The sequence below is a fragment of the Ostreococcus lucimarinus genome, chromosome 3, assembly GCF_000092065.1.
Source record: "Ostreococcus lucimarinus CCE9901 chromosome 3, complete sequence".
NCBI lineage: Eukaryota > Viridiplantae > Chlorophyta > Mamiellophyceae > Mamiellales > Bathycoccaceae > Ostreococcus > Ostreococcus sp. 'lucimarinus'.
Window position 1 is genome coordinate 217,265 of NC_009357.1, and position 17,856 is coordinate 235,120.

The window sequence follows — 17,856 nt, forward strand, 5'->3', positions numbered from 1 at the left end:
CGCTCGCTGCGTGCTCGCTTCTTGCAATCGCGAGAAAGTGCGGCCACGAACGAGCGCCGGGTTCCTTCTGGATGAAAACGCCGATTCGTTGACCCGCCCGCCTCCCTTTTTCTGTTTTTTGCTTTTCGCCGCGATGTTTTCGCGCTTGAGAACCCGAAGCCGAGGACCGCGCCGAATCGACGCTCGCACGGGCGCCGACGCGCGTCGATCGGCGCGGCGCGATCGCGCAATCGCGCGAACGCGCGTCGACGCGCGTTCGTCGACCCCGCGATCGCGCGAACGGACGCGCGCGCGCGCGAACGCGCGCCATTCCCGACGCTCGCGCGTCGTTAACAACGTCGCGTTCTTCGCACGCGCGCGTGGATTCGCGCGACGTGCGACGTCGGGCGCGCGCGAGCGCGCGCGACACGCGTCGATGACGGCATCGCGCGCGCGCCGACGCGCGCTGGACGCGCGGCGCGCGGAACGCGCGCCGTCGTCGCGAGTAATGTCGCGAATCGCCGCGCGCGGCGACGCGCGCGCGGCGTCGCACACGCGGGTGTGCGCGCCGTCGCACAAAGCGCTCGGCGACGCATTATACGAGCGGCGCGTCGGCGCGACGCCGCGTCGCGCGCGGTCGCGGACGAGCGCGTGCGAGCGGGGCGTTCGGAAGCGTGACGGGTGCGGACGCGTCGCGCGCGTCGTTCGCGCGGATGCGCGCGCGCGCGACGCGACGACGCGCGCGCGAATGTACGACGATCGATTCGCGACGCTCGCGCGACGCGCTGGGCGTCGCGCGAGCGCCGCGCGGACGCGCGCTCGAGCGCGATGCGCGCGGCGATCGCGAAGACGAAACCTCGCTCGATCGCGCGCGCGCCTCGAACGCGCGCGCGCGTTCGGCGCCGAACGCGCAGCGCGCTGTGTCGCGCGCGCGCGGACGCTCGACGTGCAGATCGCCGCGCGCGCGATAAGGGTAAGTTCGTCGCGCGCGCGTCGGACGACGCGCGCGCGGCGATTTTCCGTGCGCGCGACGCGCGTTTCGCGCGTAGCGGCGCGCGCGGCGCGCGCTTCGACCGCGAAGCGCTCGATGCGCGCGCGCGCTCGAGCGAGGTTGCGTCTTCGCGACGCGCGCGACGATGCCTCGCGCGCGTCGCGCGCCGTCGCGCGCCGAACCGGCGCGCGACGCGAGCGCGAACGGCGTCCCGCCGACGCGCACTGCGCTGTTTGCGCCCACCGTGGAGACCGGCGACCGCTTCCGCGTCGACGCGAGCGTGCGAACGCACACCGCTGAAGGCGGGCGAGCGTGGACCCCGTACTCGCCGGGGCGCGACGACGCGCCGTGCGTGGTCGGGTTCGGCGTCGTTCAAGCGGACTCTCGCATCGCATCCGAATACGACGAAGAATTGCGCAAAGCGCGCAAGTTGCGGCGAAAGCTCGGCCTAGAGCTCGTGATGGATGTGCGCTACGCCCGAAATCGCGGGACGGTGCAGACGACCATGTCCGTGGAGACGTTCATCGATGGCGCGGGCGCCGCCGGGACGATCTTCGGGACTCGAAGTCAAAGATTCAGATTCGTCGAAAACGCGATTCGACGGCGATACCCGCGGCGCGCGCGCGCGCAAGACGACGACGACGGCCCTCCGTGCGACGCGGACGCCGCCGTCGCGTGGCTGCTCCGACAACCGCACGATTCGCGAGACAGTATCCTCGTCGAATTCGATCGCGATACCGTGCGCAAGCCTTCGTTTCCGTATCGCGTGGTGTACGAGAGCGAGTCCGGCGACGAAGGCGCGTTCGGATGCGCGCTCACGGAAGCTGAGTTCGCCGACTGGTTAGGCGGTTGGCGTCCGCCGCCGGCCGCGAATCTCGACGAATTCTTCGCGATCCTGCGGACGATGAACGTCGATTTGAGCGGCATCGATACCGTCAGGACGCGGTGGCTATGTTTTGAAATTGGCAGTGGATGGGCGAACGTGTCCCTGGCTTTAGCGGAAACGCTCGGCGACGACGTATTGTGCATCGCGATGGACCCGAAGGAAGGGCTGGAATCGACACGCGCGAAGAACCACCCGCGCGTGCTCATTCTTAACGAAGACGTGTGGGATGCCCAATTCTTCATGGACGTCAGAAGAGCCACCGCTGGGCGCGTGCTTCACGCGCACGCGTCGCCGCTGTGTAAGTATTACTCCACGGAGCAGCGCCCGAGGCGAAAAAATCTACGCGACCGCGGATTGCAGCACGTGATTGATGAAGAGCTGCTGCACGCAGACTCCATGGTGACTGTGGAAGTCGACACGTTACGACTGCTAAATCCGCTTAGCATCAGCGTGGAGAACCCGCACAACGACGCGGATGGCATCGGCTCGCGATGCGATCTCTTGTCCGACGTGTACGCAATGCTCGACTTCCTCGTGAGGTGGAGCGTGAGCTACTGCCACTTCACAAAGGGCGAGATACGGAAGCACACCGACCTGTACGTCACCCGCAATCTGTACGACGTCATGAAAGAGGCGAAATGGAAGGGCCTGTGCACGTCGAGGTCGCCGTGCGCGTACCGTCGCCGATCGGGGGCGAGGCAGCACAAGTCTGGCGTTCAAAACCAAAAGGGATCGGCGAAAAAAGGGAGAATCCCTTTAGCGCTCGCTCGCGACCTCGCCAAGCACGTCGGCGTTCTCAAGACGGGCGTCGCGCGTTGAGTTTCTACCCGTCAACCCGTGTACGTCGCAAAGCGACCGTTCGAATCCAGCGAGCCTCTCCGTAAGGTATAGCACACGCATGTTCACCCAGAGACACCCAGTGGCAAAATGGAATTGTTGAAGAGAATGTCAATGGATTGCGAGAGAATGCTACAAGAGTGCCGCGGCGTTGGCGCAACCCGAGAAGAGGAATCGTCGTCGAGCGTGGTGGTGATGTGCTTAAATAAGATATCAATCGCGCTCGAAAGCTTAAATAAGATATCAATCGCGCTCGAAAGCTTAAATAAGATATCAATCGCGCTCGAAAGCTTAAATAAGACATCGTGGTAGATACATCAGTGCTACTAAATACATATACCCGAGTGTCCGATAAACAGGACGCGCGCGCGGAGGAGATGCGACGGATGGTGGAGATTGAGGCGTCGGCGTCGGCGTCGGCGTCGCGGCGCGTGTCTCGCGACGACGCGAAGGATTCGTATCCGGTAGTGGTCGTCGCGAGGGAGAGACCGCGCGATACACGACGAGTGGAGGAGCTAGAAACTGAACTTAAAAAGTTACAGGCGAAGAGCGAGCGGCAGACGAAGAAGATCAACGCGCTCAAGGAGGAGCTCGCGACGGAACGAAGGGCGCGCTCCAACGAGTTGCAGACGGTGCGCGCAAAACACGAGCGCGAAATGCGCGATCTGGTCGCGTCGGTGAGCGGGGTGCAGAAATCAAATGTTCAACGGCGACGTCGGGTGAGTTCGAACGAGTATCCGCCGCCGCCTTCGAGGATAGTATCGGGCGCGGACGAGTTTGATGCGTTCATCGCATCGTTTCACGCTTTACCTTCGTCTCGCCTTCGCCCTCGCCTTCGCGTCTCGCCCTCGCCCTCGCGCGTCCGATCGGACAATCGGACCGTCGGATCGACGTCGATCCGTCCGAGATTTCCGAGACGCCCCGAGACGGCGATCGAGGATTCATCGTGATCGTCATCTCGCGACGCCGCGCGATCGCGATCGCGACGCGCGCCGCGCCCGGACGCCGACGATGAAACCGTCCGACGGCGTCGACGTCGCGCGCCGCGCGTCGTCGACGTCGCCGCCGCGCACGCCCGAGCGCGACGCGACGATCGCGCGGCGACCGCGGCGCGACGATGCGACGGTGCCGACGACGACGACGACGGACGCGACGGCGCGAGCGCGCGCGGACGCGAGCGAGTGGTTGGAATTCGACGGCGCGCGCGACGACGGGCCGCTGGAGGGGTTTCCGTACGAACTCGGGGCGCTGGACTCGGGGCGCGGACGAATCGCGTCACGCGCGTCGACGCGCGCGATGGCGCTCGAGGGCGCGTCGGGGACGAGCGACGGCGCGGTGAAGTCGAACGCCGGTGATTTCGCGACCGACGACGGCGCGACGGAATGGGACGCGATGTGGTCGCGCGGCATCGAGCGCGGGCAGGCGTTCGATTGCAGTCGAACCGAACCCGCGTTTGAGCGGTTTTTGAGCGCGCGCGCGGCGACGGGACGGGGCGCGAGCGCGCTCGTGCCGGGCTGCGGGCGCGGGTACGCGCTCGCGTCGCTCGCGCGCGCGGGATACGAGGTTTGCGTTGGTCTGGAGATCTCGAACACGGCGCGCGCGAGCGCGTTGGAACACCTGAAGACGGAGGACGTGCCGTCGACGGCGGTGGTGGAGGTGATGGTGGAGGATTTCTTCGCGTTCGCGCCCGAGGAAAAATTTGATTTGTGCTACGACTGCACGTTTTTGTGCGCCATCGATCCGCGGCGACGCGAGGAATGGGCGCGCGTGTACGCCAATTGCGTGAAACCTGGCGGTATTTTGGTGTCCGTGGTGTTTCCGTGTGGGGATTTCGAGGGTGGTCCGCCGTACGCTTTGACGCCGGAAATCGTGCGCGACTTGCTCGCGCCCGTCGGTTTCGAAGAAGTGTCGCTGGAAGAAACGCCCGCGGAGCTCTACGCGCGAGGACGCTTGGAATATTTACACGTTTTTAAGCGAAGTGCGTTAAGCGAAGTGCGTAGCGTAGCGTAGTCGCTGAACCTAGGCTCTGTAAAAGTAATTGACCCTGAAGCCGATGCCGACGCGTCGCCGAGACGAGAACGAGACCACGAGAAAACCTCGTTACTTCACGACGCTTCTTCAGCATGTTCTCATCGCGCGCTCTACGCATCATCGGATTACTTCTTTTCGCCATCGCCGTCGCGCCCGTCGACGCCGTGGTTTACTACGGTGCGTTTCGTCTCGACCGTCGCGCCGCGCGAGATACTAACAGACAGTTTTCTTCGGGTGCCCACAGGTGGCTACACGTACGGCGAAGACGGCTTTCAAACGTACGGCGGGGCCGCCGTCGTGCGTCCCGGCATTCGTCCACGTCGTTACCGCTACGGACGCAAGCTTTTACAACAAGACAAGAAGTGCAAGACGATGCTCGACGTCGTCGAAAGCCTCCCGCAACTGAGCTCGCTCAAAGAAGCCATCAAAGATTTACCGAAAATCCGCGACGCCCTGAACAACTCGACTGCCCAGGACACGTTTTTCGCACCATCGAACGAGGCCATCGCATCGTTGACGCTATGGGGCGGGTTCGATGATTTCAAACGCGGGCTCGAGGGCATGTTTTCGTCCGACGAGATCAAAGCTCTGGTCGTCGCGTATCACGCGATTCCGGATCAAAAGTTGAATTGGGGTCAACTTCGCGCCAAGGCGGCAAAGGGTGAGTTCTTACCCACCGCTCTTTCGAAGATTTTCCCTGATTCCAGCGCCGCGCTGGAGGTGAGCTGGTGGAAAGGGGACATCTTTCTCAAGGGCGTCGGCTCCGAGGCTAAAATCTCCGCCGCCGACATCCCCGCGTGCGGATCCATCGTGCACGTGATCGACGGCGTCTTGCTCCCTCTCGATGGCGACGGTGAACTCTCTGACGAACAAAAAGCCCGCATCGAAGCCGCGCGAATAGCTTTGGGCGGCAAAGATGAAGAACCGGGCGACGCGCCCGCGCCCGCGCCCGACGCAGCGCCCGCGCCCGCGCCCGCGGAAGTCTTTCCAGACGACATCGAAGAGCTCGACGTGGACTACCCCATGGAAGACCAGTACGGTGAGGCACCCGCGCCCGCACCCGCGCCCTAGGGACCGACTCAAGACTCAAGACTCAAGACTCAAGACTCGAGACGATTTTACGACGACTTTTACCGCGAGCGCGCGACGACGCCGCTCTCTGAATGACACAAACTCTACCGTTTACCCAATCACAAACTAAAAGACTACGTCACGGCGAACCCGGCGGCGGCGGCGGCACGTCCACGGCGCCCATCGGCGCGAATCCGATCCCCGACGGCGGCGGCGGCACGTCCACGGCGCCCATCGGCGCGAATCCGATCCCCGACGGCGGCGGCGGCGGCGGCGGCGGCGGCGGCGCTCGCCCCGCGCCCCACTCCGTCGGCGGCTCCCCCGGCGGCGGCGGCGGCGGCGCTTCCTCCTCCTCCGTCTCCCCCCTCCCTCCCGGCGGTTTCGGCGGCACGTCTTCCACCGTCCACGGCTCCACCGCGAACTCGATCTCGTCCCCGCCCCTCGCGCCCTCCGGCGCCGTCACCGTCACCACCGGCCCGTTTGGAAAAATCTGCGCCCGCGTCTCCCCCCCCGCCCACGCCGTCGGCAGCCGCACCCGCGCGAACCGCCGTCCATCGTGTTTTTCAAGATCCAAATCGCACGGATCTCCCATCGGCGCCGCCGGGATCCCCGTGATCGTCGCCCGTCCCGCGCGCGCCGCGCGCGTCCCGCTCGCCGTCCCGCGCGCGCTCCCCCGCGCGCTCGTCAGCCGCAGCGCCGTCGCGCGCAGCGCCGGCGCGCCTCGCGCGCGTCCCGTCGTCGCCGTCGCCGTCGCCGTCGTCGTCTCGCGCGCGCGCGTCCCATCGCGCGCGTCCTCGTCGCGCGTCTTCGTCGTCGCGCGCGCCGTCTTCGTCGATCGCCGCGCTGACGCGTCGCGCGTCAGCGCGTCGAAGTACGCCTCGCGCTTCCGTCGCAGGTCGTCCGACATCGCGCGCGCGCTCGGCGACGGCGCGCGCGTCGCGCGATGCGGCGCGTCACTTCGCGCCGCGACGCGATTCGAATCGATTCGATTCGCGTCGCGCGACGCGCGCGACGCGACGCGACGGAGCGGTCGACGCGCGCGACATAGAGACGCGATCGATCGACGGGACGACGCGCGACGCGAGGCGAGGCGTCGACGAATCCGCGAGACGATCGATCGATCGATCGATCGATCGATCGATCATCTTGCGAACGGAATCTTCGGGATGGGGACGCGGCGGCGCGCGCGATGGACGACGGCGACGGTGATGGCGTGCGCGATGATGGTGATGGCGACGGTGACGGTCGGCGGCGCGCGGGCGCAGACGTGCGAGGCGGGGTGCGCGCCGGAGAGGGAGGCGCGGGACGCGGCGAGGCGAAGCGCGACGCTGGCGCGAGAGCGAGACGCGATTAAAAGCGATTACGATGGGTTGACGAAGGATTTGGAGCGAGCGAGGCGAGAGGCGAAGGAGGCGGTGCGAGCGGCGACGGCGCGGGCGACGGCGGCGGAGAGTGAGAGGGATCGGGCGAAGGCGGACGGGGAGAGGCGAAGGAGCGACGCGGAGACGATGGAGAAGCGACTCGAGCAGACGATGAAGGAATTGGACAAGGTGAGGAGCAGCGAATCGAGGCGAGTGACGATGTTGGAAGAACAGGTGCAACTCGCGGAAGAGGCGTGGGTGCCGATTTGGCTTCAACGTCGCGCGGAGCCGGTGACGAAGCGGGCCAAGGAAGCGGTCGAGATTGGGAAGAAGACCACGGCGCAAGCCGTCAAGTTGGGTCAAGAGAAGACGGCGCAAGCGGTGGAGTTCGGCAAGGAAAATATCCCCAAGGTTGTTCAAGCGGTTGAGAAGCAAACGAAGAAAGTGGTGGAGGTGAGTAAGGAACAGACGGCGAAAGTCGTCAACGCCGCCAACGAGCGCATCCCGCACGTGGTGAACGCCGGGAAAGAACAAACCGCCAAGCTCGTGAACGCGGGTAAAGGCGTCGTGGACGGCGTCTCTAAGACGGTCGGTCAGATTCCGAAAAAGGTCAAGGTTCTCAAAGAACTCAAGCAAGACTTCAAGGAGGCTAAAGCTATTCACGAAAAGAAGCTGAAGACGGGCAAGCCGCAGAAGAAGTATCCGCAAAAGTTTTCGACACGACAAGCCGTTCGCGCGCTCGAGCTCACGACCGAAGCCAAGAGTCTCTGGCGTGTCGTTACGGCGAAAATATCCGCGGCGGGGTTCCTCAGAGGAATTTTTACCTTGGTTAAGGACGAGTTCAATCGCATTTTCAACGCCGTGAAGAAGTCGTACCGCGAACGTTTCATCCCGTTCACGCAAACCGTACGAGCGTTCACGGCCAAGCACGTTGGGATCAAGCTCGCCACACTAATTCTTGGGCTTCCGACCGACGTTCTTCAGAAGATTCCTTTCAACTTGTCCTCGTACGGTGTCGAGAAGCTTTCGGTGAAGATTGCCGACGGAATTTGGACAGTCATCGTGAGCATTTTTGTCATTGCGATTCTGCGCGACATTTTCATCATCCCTGAAAACAGCTACGCCGCGACGTACTCTTTCATGAAAGTTCCCGAAGAGAACGGTGTTGACGTCCTCATTCGTTTGCCGCGCGTGGAGAGCATGGATGAGGTCGATTTCCAATTCGATCAAACGTTCAACCAAATCACCATCGACGCCGAGCAAGCGGGGCACAGCGAGCTTATCGTCGTGCCCAAGTGCAAGATTGGCGTCAAACGATGGGCCAAGCCTTCCCCAATTTTTTTGGAAGGTGAAGAGGTTGTGCTCGTCGAACTTCGTCCCGTCGGCTCTGGAAGAGATCGCTCCTCCATCGCAGACACTCAGCCACCGCGCGCGCCGTCAGCTCTGTTTCAGCCGTTTGCGCCGGTGACGAAGCGCGCCGCGCCCAAGAAAAAGGCATCAGCGGACAAAGTCACCACGGCTCGTACGTCGAGAAGCCGACGCTAAATAAAATTTTAATTAACATTCCATTTCTACAGCTGCTGTAAGCTCTACTGCTATTCGCTACGTTGTTGCCCGTCTCGCGTTTTCGTGCTTGAGCTGGCTCGCGACGAGCTTCCGAATGCTCGCGCTCTCTTTGATCAGAAACGAGTCATCGCGGTCGTTTTGGTGTCGCGTCATCACTTTTTTGACGACTTTTTGCTCCACGATGCTCGCCAAAGCTGCCTCGCACGCGCCCGTGTCGACGAGAAGTTGCACGTAATCGCAACACAGCTTCCTCACCGCGACTTCTACTGCTGAGTGAGTTATCTTCTTACCGGCGACTTCGTTAATTGGCTCATCGATACGCGTCGCGGCGTCGCACGCTTCGTCGAGCGCTTCGCTCTCTTCCGCGTCGACGTCCTCTTCTCCGCCAACCTCGACTTTGACTTCGTCCACGTTGGCAGCACGATGCGCCGAGCCGTCGCGATGCTTGCAAGCAGCGATGAAAAATTCGACCGCTTCATCTCCTCTCACGGTTGAACATCGCGTGAGATCGATATCGTTCGCCGCCGAGCACTCGTAGTCTTGCTTCAGCGCTCCAGGCTCCGCTTTCGCCGATTCACCACCGCGCAACATCAGTTGCGCGCTCAAATTCCTATACGTCGCCTTGCTCGTCGCCTTTGCGTGCAATTTCATCTCTTCCTTCACCGCCTCCTCGACCGCCGATTTACGCTCATCTGGATGTGCAGATATCCACGCTTCGCTCACGCGCTCCCTGACTCCGACGTTCGCCCGACTGCGAAGCTTTCTCGCCGCGAGCGCGTTCAGAAATCGCTGTCGCACCGCTCGCGGCACCTTCGCCGGCGCTCGCATCGAAAACGCCTGCGTCACCATCGGCCGTTCGCTCTCCGGTAAATGCATCAATAATTTCGCATCCTCCTTCGCCCACGCCTCGGCGTCGACCGCGTTCGGCGTCGACGGCGCCGTCGACGGCGCCCGCGCCGGCGCCGCCGTCCCGCGCGCGCCGTCGTCCGCCGCCCGCGCCGCCGCCCGGCGATCTCCCGGCGGACGAAACGGCGCGTCTTTGCGCTCGCGCGTGAGTTCTTCGAGCGGGACGAACGTCCGTCGTCGACCGAGCGGTTGAACGCCGTCGACGTCGCGCGTCGACGCGTCGGCGTCGTCGGAGGAAGATTCTGCGAGCGCCGCGGCGCGCGCCAAGATGGCCTCGCGACGGCTCATCGTCCTCGACGCGACGAAACGGTCCAAGGTGCTCGCGCGCGGCGCATGTTCGCGCGCGCGTTCGCGCGCGACGCGCGACGCGGCGTTAAATGAAGGGTTGAATGATTTACTACAACTTTCCTACGCCGCGCCGCGAGACGCGGAGTGGCTCGCTAAAGAATTAAATCGCTATTTTGAAGGCTGGGGCCTCGTGAGCTCGTGCAAGAAGCGCCTCGCGAGCTCCTTCGCGTCCGATACCGCGGTGTGTCCTTCGGTGCGACGGTTGGCGCGCAAAACGTTGAGGCGTTGACAGGCGAAGCGCTTCGAGTCGCGAGCGACGCGAAGCGTCTCGACGTCGAGCGCGGCTCGACCGAGCACGGGGATCCAAAGGTCCGGGTTGTCACCTAACGCGATGATGGTCGATCGAATGGCGTCGATGGCGTTGTCGACGGTGAACGCATCGTCGGACGAACTTTCGCCATCGCGACGCGCGTCGCGAGCGAGGAGCGTTTCGAGCGCGGCGACGAAATCATCGATGAGTTTCTGACGAGTCGACTCGCCTCGTTCGCTCAACAAAAATTTGAGCGCGTCCTCCATCGCCACTTTCGTCGCTCGACGAGCCTCTTCTTCGCCATTTTCGGTCGCGCGCTCGCCCGACACGAGCTCGGTGATACCAACGACGGTTTTCTCGAGCGCTTGACGGAAATCAGATTTCGCCGTCGCGTCGGACGACGCCATCGGCGTCGTCTCGACACCGTACGCGCGAATGAGGCGTACTAAGCGCTTGTAACGAATGGATCCATCATCCGACAGCAATAATCTTCGCAGACTTTCTCGCATTTCGGGACTTCGATCGCTCAAAACTCGAGACAGTACGAAGGGATAACTCCTGTCCACGACGCGAAACGACGGGTCGATGGTCGTCGCCGTGCCTTCCAATGCCGCGAGCGCACGCAGAATGCGCGAAAAGTACGGCGGCAGTCTGAATCCATGTTTCATCAGTGCCGTGGATAACTGGGAGACGACGCCCATGAAATCGTTGCTGTTACGAACCTTGGTCGTGCTCTCGCCCGCGAAGACGGATCGCAGCGCCTCCTCCGCCGCCGCGCGGTCGACGTTTGGGGGGAGAAAATCCATGACTTTCAAGTCATCTACCAATCCCCGCGCGTCGCGATTGACGAACCCGATCAATCCGCGAACCATCGCTCGTCTGGTCTCGATCGGGACCTCCACCGTCATGCCGAAATCGAGATACGTCAAACCGCCGTTTTCGGCGACTAACAGGTTACCCGGATGCGGGTCGGTGTGCATGAATCCAGAACTCAGTAACTGATGGAGAGACGCGCGCAAGCCTCGATCGAGGACTTCTTTCGGGGTGATCCCTCGCGATTGCATCAGCGACACGTCCGTCAAACGCAAGCCTTGCACCCACTCCATGGTCAGCACCGTGGGCGTGCTCAGAAAGTCGACGACGCGAGGCGCGTACACCAAACCCGCGAGTCCGACCCCGGCGTCGCCATTCGCGGCATACATCTCTCGAAACCGCTCGCAACTCTCCGCCTCCTTGCTATAATCCATTTCCTCGAATATTCTCCCCACGAGCTCGTCCACGATGCCCACAACATCGCTCTTAAAGTTCCTCCACTTGCCGACGACGCCCACAAAGCGCCGCAAAATCACCGCGTCCAACGCCACGAGCTCGGCCAATCCCGGACGTTGAAGCTTAATCGCCACCTCGTGCCCCCCCGGAAGCGTCGCGCGGTACACTTGCGCGAGCGACGCCGCCGCCACGGGCGTTGGCTCAAACTTCTCGAAGAAATCAATCGAAATCCCGAGCTCGCGCTCGAGCGTCTCCAGACTCGTCGCCAAATCCGACGGCGGCAGCGCGTCCTGCAATTTCGCCAGCTCCTCCACGTACTCCACCGGAAACACGTCCGCGCGCGTCGACATCACCTGTCCCAATTTTATGTACGCCGGCCCGAGCCTCGTGAGCGTCTCCGTGAACGCTCGCGCGCGCCTTCTCCGCTCCCCCGCGCGCGCCGCGACGCCCAGCCCGATCGCCCCCAGCTCGTACCCCACCACCATCGCCCTCGCCAGCACCCGCAGCGGCCGTCTCGCGAACCACGCCTCGAACGCCTCGACGTCGTACCGCAGCGCTCGTCGCCACGGCGCGCGCGCCTCCGTCGCCGTCGTCGTCCCCCGCGCGTCGTCGCCGCTCGTCGACGTCGTCCCGCCGTCCCGTCGCCGCGCCGCGCGCGCGTCGTCCACGAGCGCGCGCGCGCGCGCCAGCGCCGCCTCGCTCGCCCGCGCGCCGTCGTCGGCGCGCGCGCGCGCGCGTCTCGCGTCTCGCGCGCGCGCGCCGCCGTCGTCGTCGTCGTCGCGCGCCGTGCCACGCATCGCCGTCGTCATCGTTCGCGCGTCGCGCGCCGTCGCGCCGTTCCGCGCGAGCGCCGCGACGCGCCCGCGCGCGCGCATCATCGCGCGCGCCGTTTGTCACCCCTCGCGCGTCGCCGCGCCGGCCATCGTGAATGCGCGCGCGTCAATGCGGGCCGTCCCGCGCGCCGTCCCGAACAATTCGCCGCACCGCGACGCCATGCGCGCGTCGCGCGCGCGTCGCGACGTCGCGATCGCGCCGTCGCGTCGCCGACGTCGCGCCGGCCATCGTCGCGCGACGGACGCCGACGGATTCTGGATCCCGGGGCCGTTCTTAAGACCCGAGGGATCGCCCGCGAGCGAGTCGTGCACCGGGCCGACGGTGTGGCGATTGATGCAGACGGAGCTCGCGGAGAGCGGACTCGAGCAGATCGCGCCGTCGCGCGCGCGCGCGATGGCGACGTCGAACGGGTGGACGCTGCTCGACGTGCGACCGCGGAGCGATTATCGCGAGAGACACTGCTGGGGCGCGGCGAACGCGCAGTATTATCGAGCGATGGACGCGCGCGCGCCGGAAAATTGGGGAAAGGCGGCGCTGAGCGCGATGATGTTTCCGGAGCGCGTCGGGAAGGGGTATCTGAACGTGACGGAGAATGAGAATTTTATGGAGGAGGTGCTGGAGGCGGTGGAGTGGGGGTCGAAACTCATCGTGTACGACGACGCGGGGGGGGTGATCGGGGAGCCGGGAGTGAATTTCGAGAACGGCGTGCAGACGCCGAGCTTGATGGCGATCTACGAGCTCGCGGCGCGGGGGTGGGGGACGGAAAATTTATTGCACATGGCGGGGGGGCTCGTTTACTGGGACGAGGTCGACCGCTTCGACTGCGGGGAGATCGACGCGAGCGCGCTCGAAGAGGAGGCGCGAGCCGACGGCGCGAGCGAGGGCTGGTGATCGCTAGTGATTAATGATATCTATTCAAGCGCTACGTGATCAATCTATTGGAAACTAAACGGCGAGCCGAGCCATCGCGCGCTCACCATCCCGACTGCTTGAGCGTCTCGTAAACGCCAAAGGAAATCGCGGAACCGGGCGCGACCGCGGCGACGCGCGCGCCCGCGCCCGCGAACAATCCACGCGCGCCTTCGCGCTTAAACACGTCTCGTAACACCTCACGCAACGACGCCGACGTCGTCGTCTCGAACCGCATCGTCTGCAAGCGCGTCTTGGCCAAATCGAGCGGGTGCGTGAGCGTCGTCGCCGCCGTCGCCGCCGCCGTCGCGCTCACCGCGCTCACCATCGGCGACGCCTCACCACCGCTCGACTCCAACGCAACGCGCGATCGTTCGTATATCGCAAAGTACGCCGCCGACCACGGCCACCACACGAAATTCTGCGCCCAGTATCCCCGAAACAGTCCCCGCGCGCCCTCCTCTCGCGCGATGACGCGCGCCGCGTCCACCCAATGTCTATACCGTCCCATCCTCGCGCGTTCGCCCAGCACGTCTTGCGTCTGCAATCTTTCCTTTATCACGTCCATCGGCGTGTACACCACTCCCGCGAGCGCTTGCGCCCACATCCCCGTCGCCGCGCTCGCGCTCGCGCTCGTCCCGAACCATCGCGTCCCGCTCTCGTACCCGACGAAGTACGCCCCGCTCGCGAGCGGCGCGAGCGCCGCGACGGCGCCGAATCCTTTATATAATCCCACCGCGCGCGTTCGTCCGCCCTCGGCGCGCGCGACGGCGCCGCGCGCGCCTCGGACTTGCGCGCGCGCCTTGAGCGTGTCCATGGGGTGCGTCAAGAAACGCGCCGCGAGCCCGCTGACGGCGCCGCGCGCGCCGTCGGCGAGGACGCCGTCGAGCGCGGACGCCGCGGCGGGGTCCGCGCCGCGCGCGCGGGCGCTCGACATGCGGCGAGCGACGCGCGCCGCGTCCGCGTGTGACGCGTGTGTTGTGTGATAAATACACACATCGGTGCTTTTTCGATTAAATACGTAAAGTAGGGTTTACGTGGTGCGTCGACGTCGATGCGTCGCGCGCTTATCCGGCGCGCGCCGCAGACGACGACGCGCGCGCGCCACGCGAGCGGCGCGCGACGCGGCGCACATGACGCCCGCATCGCGCGATGCGCGCGCGAGCCCGCGCGGTGCGGCGCGCGCGACGCGAGCGCCGCGAATGCGCGCGCGGCGCGGCGACGTCGCATCGTCCCGAGGACGACGACCGCGCGCGCCGCGCCCGCGCGCGAGCGTCGACGAAGAGCGCTCCGAGCGCGCGGACAGCGCCGACGGTGCGTCGACGAGCGCGAGGCGGCCGACGATGGAGCTGCAGATGACGCCCGCGAGCGGGGCCCCGTTCGGGGGGTCCAGGGTGGTGGACTTTGTCGCGGCGTGGGACGCGATATCGCCGCGATTGGCGGCGCGCGAACACGGAGAGGCGGACAAGGAGATGCTGCTGAGCGCGTTGACGCTCGCCATACCGCGGCTGCAGCAGATCGTGCGAACGGAAGGGAAAGGAAAGAAGCCGGCGCACGAGCGAGCGGTGGACGTGACGCTCACGCTCGTGGACATGGGGATGGACGCGGAATGCATCTCCGCGGGATTGCTTCGAGAGGCCGTGGTGCACGGGACGGTGAGTTTGGATGAGATAGAGGACGTGCTCGGGGAGCGGGTGATGCGGTTGGCGCACGATGTGGGGCGAGTGCACGATTTACCGAGACGAGTGCACTCGTACGACGAAAACGCGGCGGAACGCTTGCGGTCGTTTTACCTGTCGTTTCACGACATAAGAGCGATCGTGGTGGAGTTGGCGTGCAGACTTGATACTTTGAGAAACATCGATGAGCTTGAGCCGATCCAGCGGACGACGATTGCGTTGGAGACGATGCAGATTTACGCCCCCATGGCGCACGCGTTGAACACGGGCGCCCTTTGCGCAGAGTTGGAAGATTTAGCGTTTAAGATTTTGTTTCCGACGTCTTACGCCTCGCTGGAGAGGTGGCTGACGGCAAAAAGTCCAGGGGACTCGGCCATCTTGGATAAGATGACAAAGATGCTCACGGATACGATGAACGCCGACACGACGATGAACGCGTTGATCGGCCGCGGAGGGGTCAAGGTTTTGGCGAGAAGGAAATCTCGTTACTCCACCATGAAGAAGATCATTCGCGATGGGCGAAAGCGTGAAGAGGTGCACGATTTGCTCGGACTACGCCTCGTTTTGACCCCGCAACCTGGGAGTGGGGCGGAATTGCCCGGCATGGGTCAGGTGTATTCGGGTGAGGTTACGTACGAGCACATGGAGGCGAGAGCGTTAAAAGCGGCGAACGCGGCGTGCTATCGCGCACAGCAAATAGTGCACGGTTTATTTCCAGCCGTAAGCGGACGAACCAAGGACTACATCAGTGATCCCAAGGCGAACGGATACTCGTCCTTGCACAGCACTCTCAAGGTCGCGTTTGGCGACGACGGCAAACCTTTGGCGTCGAGCGAAGCGTACAAACGCGGCGTGAATGTCGAGATGCAGATCCGAACGGCAGCCATGCATCTCGCCGCTGAAGCGGGCACTGCGTCGCACAATTCGTATAAGGGTGGCTTGAAGGAAGACACGGGTATGGCGGGCTCGCTCGCGGACTTGGCCTCGGCAGCGAATCGCGCCGCGGAGGAAAAGTTTGGCGCTTTCACGCACGCCGATTTGCGCGAACGCGACGAACTCCACGACAGATTGTTCGAAGCATTCGATCTTGATGGTGATGGTCGCGTCACGATGAGTGAGCTGCGTACGGTACTGGAGAAAATATGGGACACGGAGATGAACGATTTGCGCGAGGAAGCTCACGCGTTGATGGAGCTCCTCGACGTTAACCAGGATGGTACTATCGACGCTGATGAATTTGCAAAGTTCCGCGCGTCGCTCACCGCGATTAGTGCGCTACCTAAAGCGGATGCGGCGACCTTGGCGGCGATTGAAGCCGTTGCGATTGACGTTGAGATCGCCGAAGACGCGCCGGCGGCGCAAGTCGAGGACAAAGCTTTGGTGATTGACGTCAACCCCACGGAGGTGCCCACGGGTGAAAATATCGAAGAGAAGGCCGAATTGATAGCCACCGTGCGCGCGAAGGTACGAGCCGCGGTATCTGAGAGCTACGAGTACACCGGTAAAGTAGATTTAGCCGGGCGCAAGGCAACTGCGGCGATGCGCGATTCCGAGTCGGGTCCGGTGGAATGGCAACTGGTGTGGGATTTGATGCGAACTGGTCGAGCCGAGACAGCGCGTCAACTGTTTTACCAGCGTACTACGCGAGCGCCGAGTCAGATTCTTGTATGGGAGCAGTGGGCACGTTTTGAGCTTCTTCAAGGAGACCCCGAACGCGCGCGAAGCCTCTACCGCGCTGCATTGTTGCACTGCGAAGATCAGCCCATGGTGCGGGCCGAAATTTTGCGAAAATGGGCCATGATGGAGATAGTATCCACCGATGCGCTGCACCAAACGTCTCATTCTGATTTGTTTTCTCGCACGATTGCGGTGCTGGCAGAGGCTCAGAGCAAAGGGCGCATCACTGCCGAGGAGTCTGGCTCAGCGCAAGCGAAGACGTACCAAGTTTGGGCGCAGGGGCTCGCTCGTGCGGGGAACATCGACGAAGCGAGAAAACTTTTGGATAAGGCTATCGATCTGGACGAAAACAATGCAGCCGTTGCGCACGCTCAAGGGCAAATCGAGGAAACGCTCGATAACTTCCCGGCAGCCATCGCCGCGTATCGTCGGGGTCTCGAAGCGAACCCGAACGACGCCTACTTGCTTCAGTCGTGGGGTCGAATCGAGGCGAAGATGGGTCGTTTGGACAACGCTCGAAAGCTGTTTAGACACGGCGTCGAAACAAACGAGGAAAATTACCACATTCCCCAGGCTTGGGCGGTGAGTGAGGCGGAGCATCCAGAAGGCGACGCGGCGACGGCGCGTGAAATGTTTCAACGCGCGAGCTCACTCGCGTACTGGTCCGTCCAAACCTGGGCTGCTTGGGCGCGCTTTGAACTGGACGCGGAAGATAACGAGCAAAGGCTTGAAACTGCGCGCACGCTGTATGAACGCGGTCTCGATGCCGAACCCGGGAACTTGGTGTGTCTCGTCGGCCTCGCAAAGTGCGAGAGTCGACTCGGTCGCTTTGGCGCCGCCCGCGAAACGCTTCGCCGAGCGAACGCCATCCATCCCGATTCCTCAGCTCTGTGCTTCGCCCAAGCCAGACTCGAAGAAGCCGCGGGCGCGCCCGCGAAAGCCGCCCACCTCTACCAAAAAGCTCGCCAACTCCAAAAAGAAAGCCGCAAGAAAAAGTCGCGCGTCTCGACGCGCGGTCGCGGTTCCCGCTCCACCTGGGACCCCGTCGAAGCGTTCGAACGCCAAGAAATCGCATCGGCATCCATCATCTACGCCACCACCGACGACAACCACTTCGCCCACATGGACGAACAAGACGCCAACGGCTTTTCCGAGGACGAAAAGCGTCGCTCGAGCGACGATTTGGGCAGTTACGAGCCCCCTCGCTCGTACGAGCGTCGCCGCGTTCGCAAGACGCGCCGCGCGCCCTCGACGCGCGTCGC

At 63.7% G+C, this 17,856-nt stretch overlaps 10 protein-coding genes across 10 annotated transcripts; 6 read left to right on the top strand and 4 right to left on the bottom strand.

Annotated features, from left to right (window-relative positions):
* The first annotated feature begins 930 nt into the window (after nt 1-930).
* On the top strand, nt 931-2,979 carry OSTLU_30451 (predicted protein). The gene has a single exon (XM_001416549.1). The coding sequence runs from the start codon at nt 1,116-1,118 to the stop codon at nt 2,673-2,675; it is 1,560 nt and encodes a 519-aa protein (XP_001416586.1). The 5' UTR covers nt 931-1,115; the 3' UTR covers nt 2,676-2,979.
* Nucleotides 2,980-3,643: 664 nt separating this feature from the next.
* On the top strand, nt 3,644-4,703 carry OSTLU_30453 (predicted protein; the record flags this gene model as incomplete). The annotated part of the gene is made up of 1 exon (XM_001416550.1): nt 3,644-4,703. Exon 1 carries the CDS (start codon nt 3,990-3,992, stop codon nt 4,701-4,703), a length of 714 nt encoding a protein of 237 aa, XP_001416587.1. The 5' UTR covers nt 3,644-3,989.
* A 318-nt stretch (nt 4,704-5,021) lies between these two features.
* OSTLU_92390 (predicted protein) lies at nt 5,022-5,795 on the top strand (the record flags this gene model as incomplete). The annotated part of the gene is made up of 1 exon (XM_001416551.1): nt 5,022-5,795. A coding segment is annotated over one exon (774 nt), but the record flags the coding sequence as incomplete, so codon positions are not given.
* Nucleotides 5,796-5,934: 139 nt separating this feature from the next.
* OSTLU_30455 (predicted protein) lies at nt 5,935-6,387 on the bottom strand (the record flags this gene model as incomplete). The annotated part of the gene is made up of 1 exon (XM_001416840.1): nt 5,935-6,387. One exon carries the CDS (start codon nt 6,385-6,387, stop codon nt 5,935-5,937), a length of 453 nt encoding a protein of 150 aa, XP_001416877.1.
* Nucleotides 6,388-7,003: 616 nt separating this feature from the next.
* Nucleotides 7,004-8,701, top strand: OSTLU_14500 (predicted protein; the record flags this gene model as incomplete). The annotated part of the gene is made up of 1 exon (XM_001416552.1): nt 7,004-8,701. One exon carries the CDS (start codon nt 7,004-7,006, stop codon nt 8,699-8,701), a length of 1,698 nt encoding a protein of 565 aa, XP_001416589.1.
* Nucleotides 8,702-8,758: 57 nt separating this feature from the next.
* Nucleotides 8,759-9,916, bottom strand: OSTLU_14501 (predicted protein; the record flags this gene model as incomplete). The annotated part of the gene is made up of 1 exon (XM_001416841.1): nt 8,759-9,916. The coding sequence occupies one exon, from the start codon at nt 9,914-9,916 to the stop codon at nt 8,759-8,761; it is 1,158 nt and encodes a 385-aa protein (XP_001416878.1).
* A 483-nt stretch (nt 9,917-10,399) lies between these two features.
* Nucleotides 10,400-12,052, bottom strand: OSTLU_1973 (predicted protein; the record flags this gene model as incomplete). Its single annotated transcript, XM_001416842.1, has 2 exons — nt 10,400-10,558; nt 10,673-12,052. Coding segments are annotated over 2 exons (1,539 nt in total), but the record flags the coding sequence as incomplete, so codon positions are not given.
* Nucleotides 12,053-12,488: 436 nt separating this feature from the next.
* On the top strand, nt 12,489-13,220 carry OSTLU_92393 (predicted protein; the record flags this gene model as incomplete). Its single annotated transcript, XM_001416553.1, has 1 exon — nt 12,489-13,220. The coding sequence occupies one exon, from the start codon at nt 12,489-12,491 to the stop codon at nt 13,218-13,220; it is 732 nt and encodes a 243-aa protein (XP_001416590.1).
* Nucleotides 13,221-13,302: 82 nt separating this feature from the next.
* OSTLU_30460 (MC family transporter) lies at nt 13,303-14,175 on the bottom strand (the record flags this gene model as incomplete). Its single annotated transcript, XM_001416843.1, has 1 exon — nt 13,303-14,175. The coding sequence occupies one exon, from the start codon at nt 14,173-14,175 to the stop codon at nt 13,303-13,305; it is 873 nt and encodes a 290-aa protein (XP_001416880.1).
* A 406-nt stretch (nt 14,176-14,581) lies between these two features.
* Nucleotides 14,582-16,168, top strand: OSTLU_34045 (predicted protein; the record flags this gene model as incomplete). The annotated part of the gene is made up of 2 exons (XM_001416554.1): nt 14,582-15,500; nt 15,573-16,168. Coding segments are annotated over 2 exons (1,515 nt in total), but the record flags the coding sequence as incomplete, so codon positions are not given.
* Nucleotides 16,169-17,856: the final 1,688 nt, after the last annotated feature.

Excerpts from the sequence above, each read along its gene's own strand:
- OSTLU_30451 (XM_001416549.1), top strand. The coding sequence starts at position 1,116 with ATGCCTCGCGCGCGTCGCGCGCCGTCGCGCGCCGAACCGGCGCGCGAC.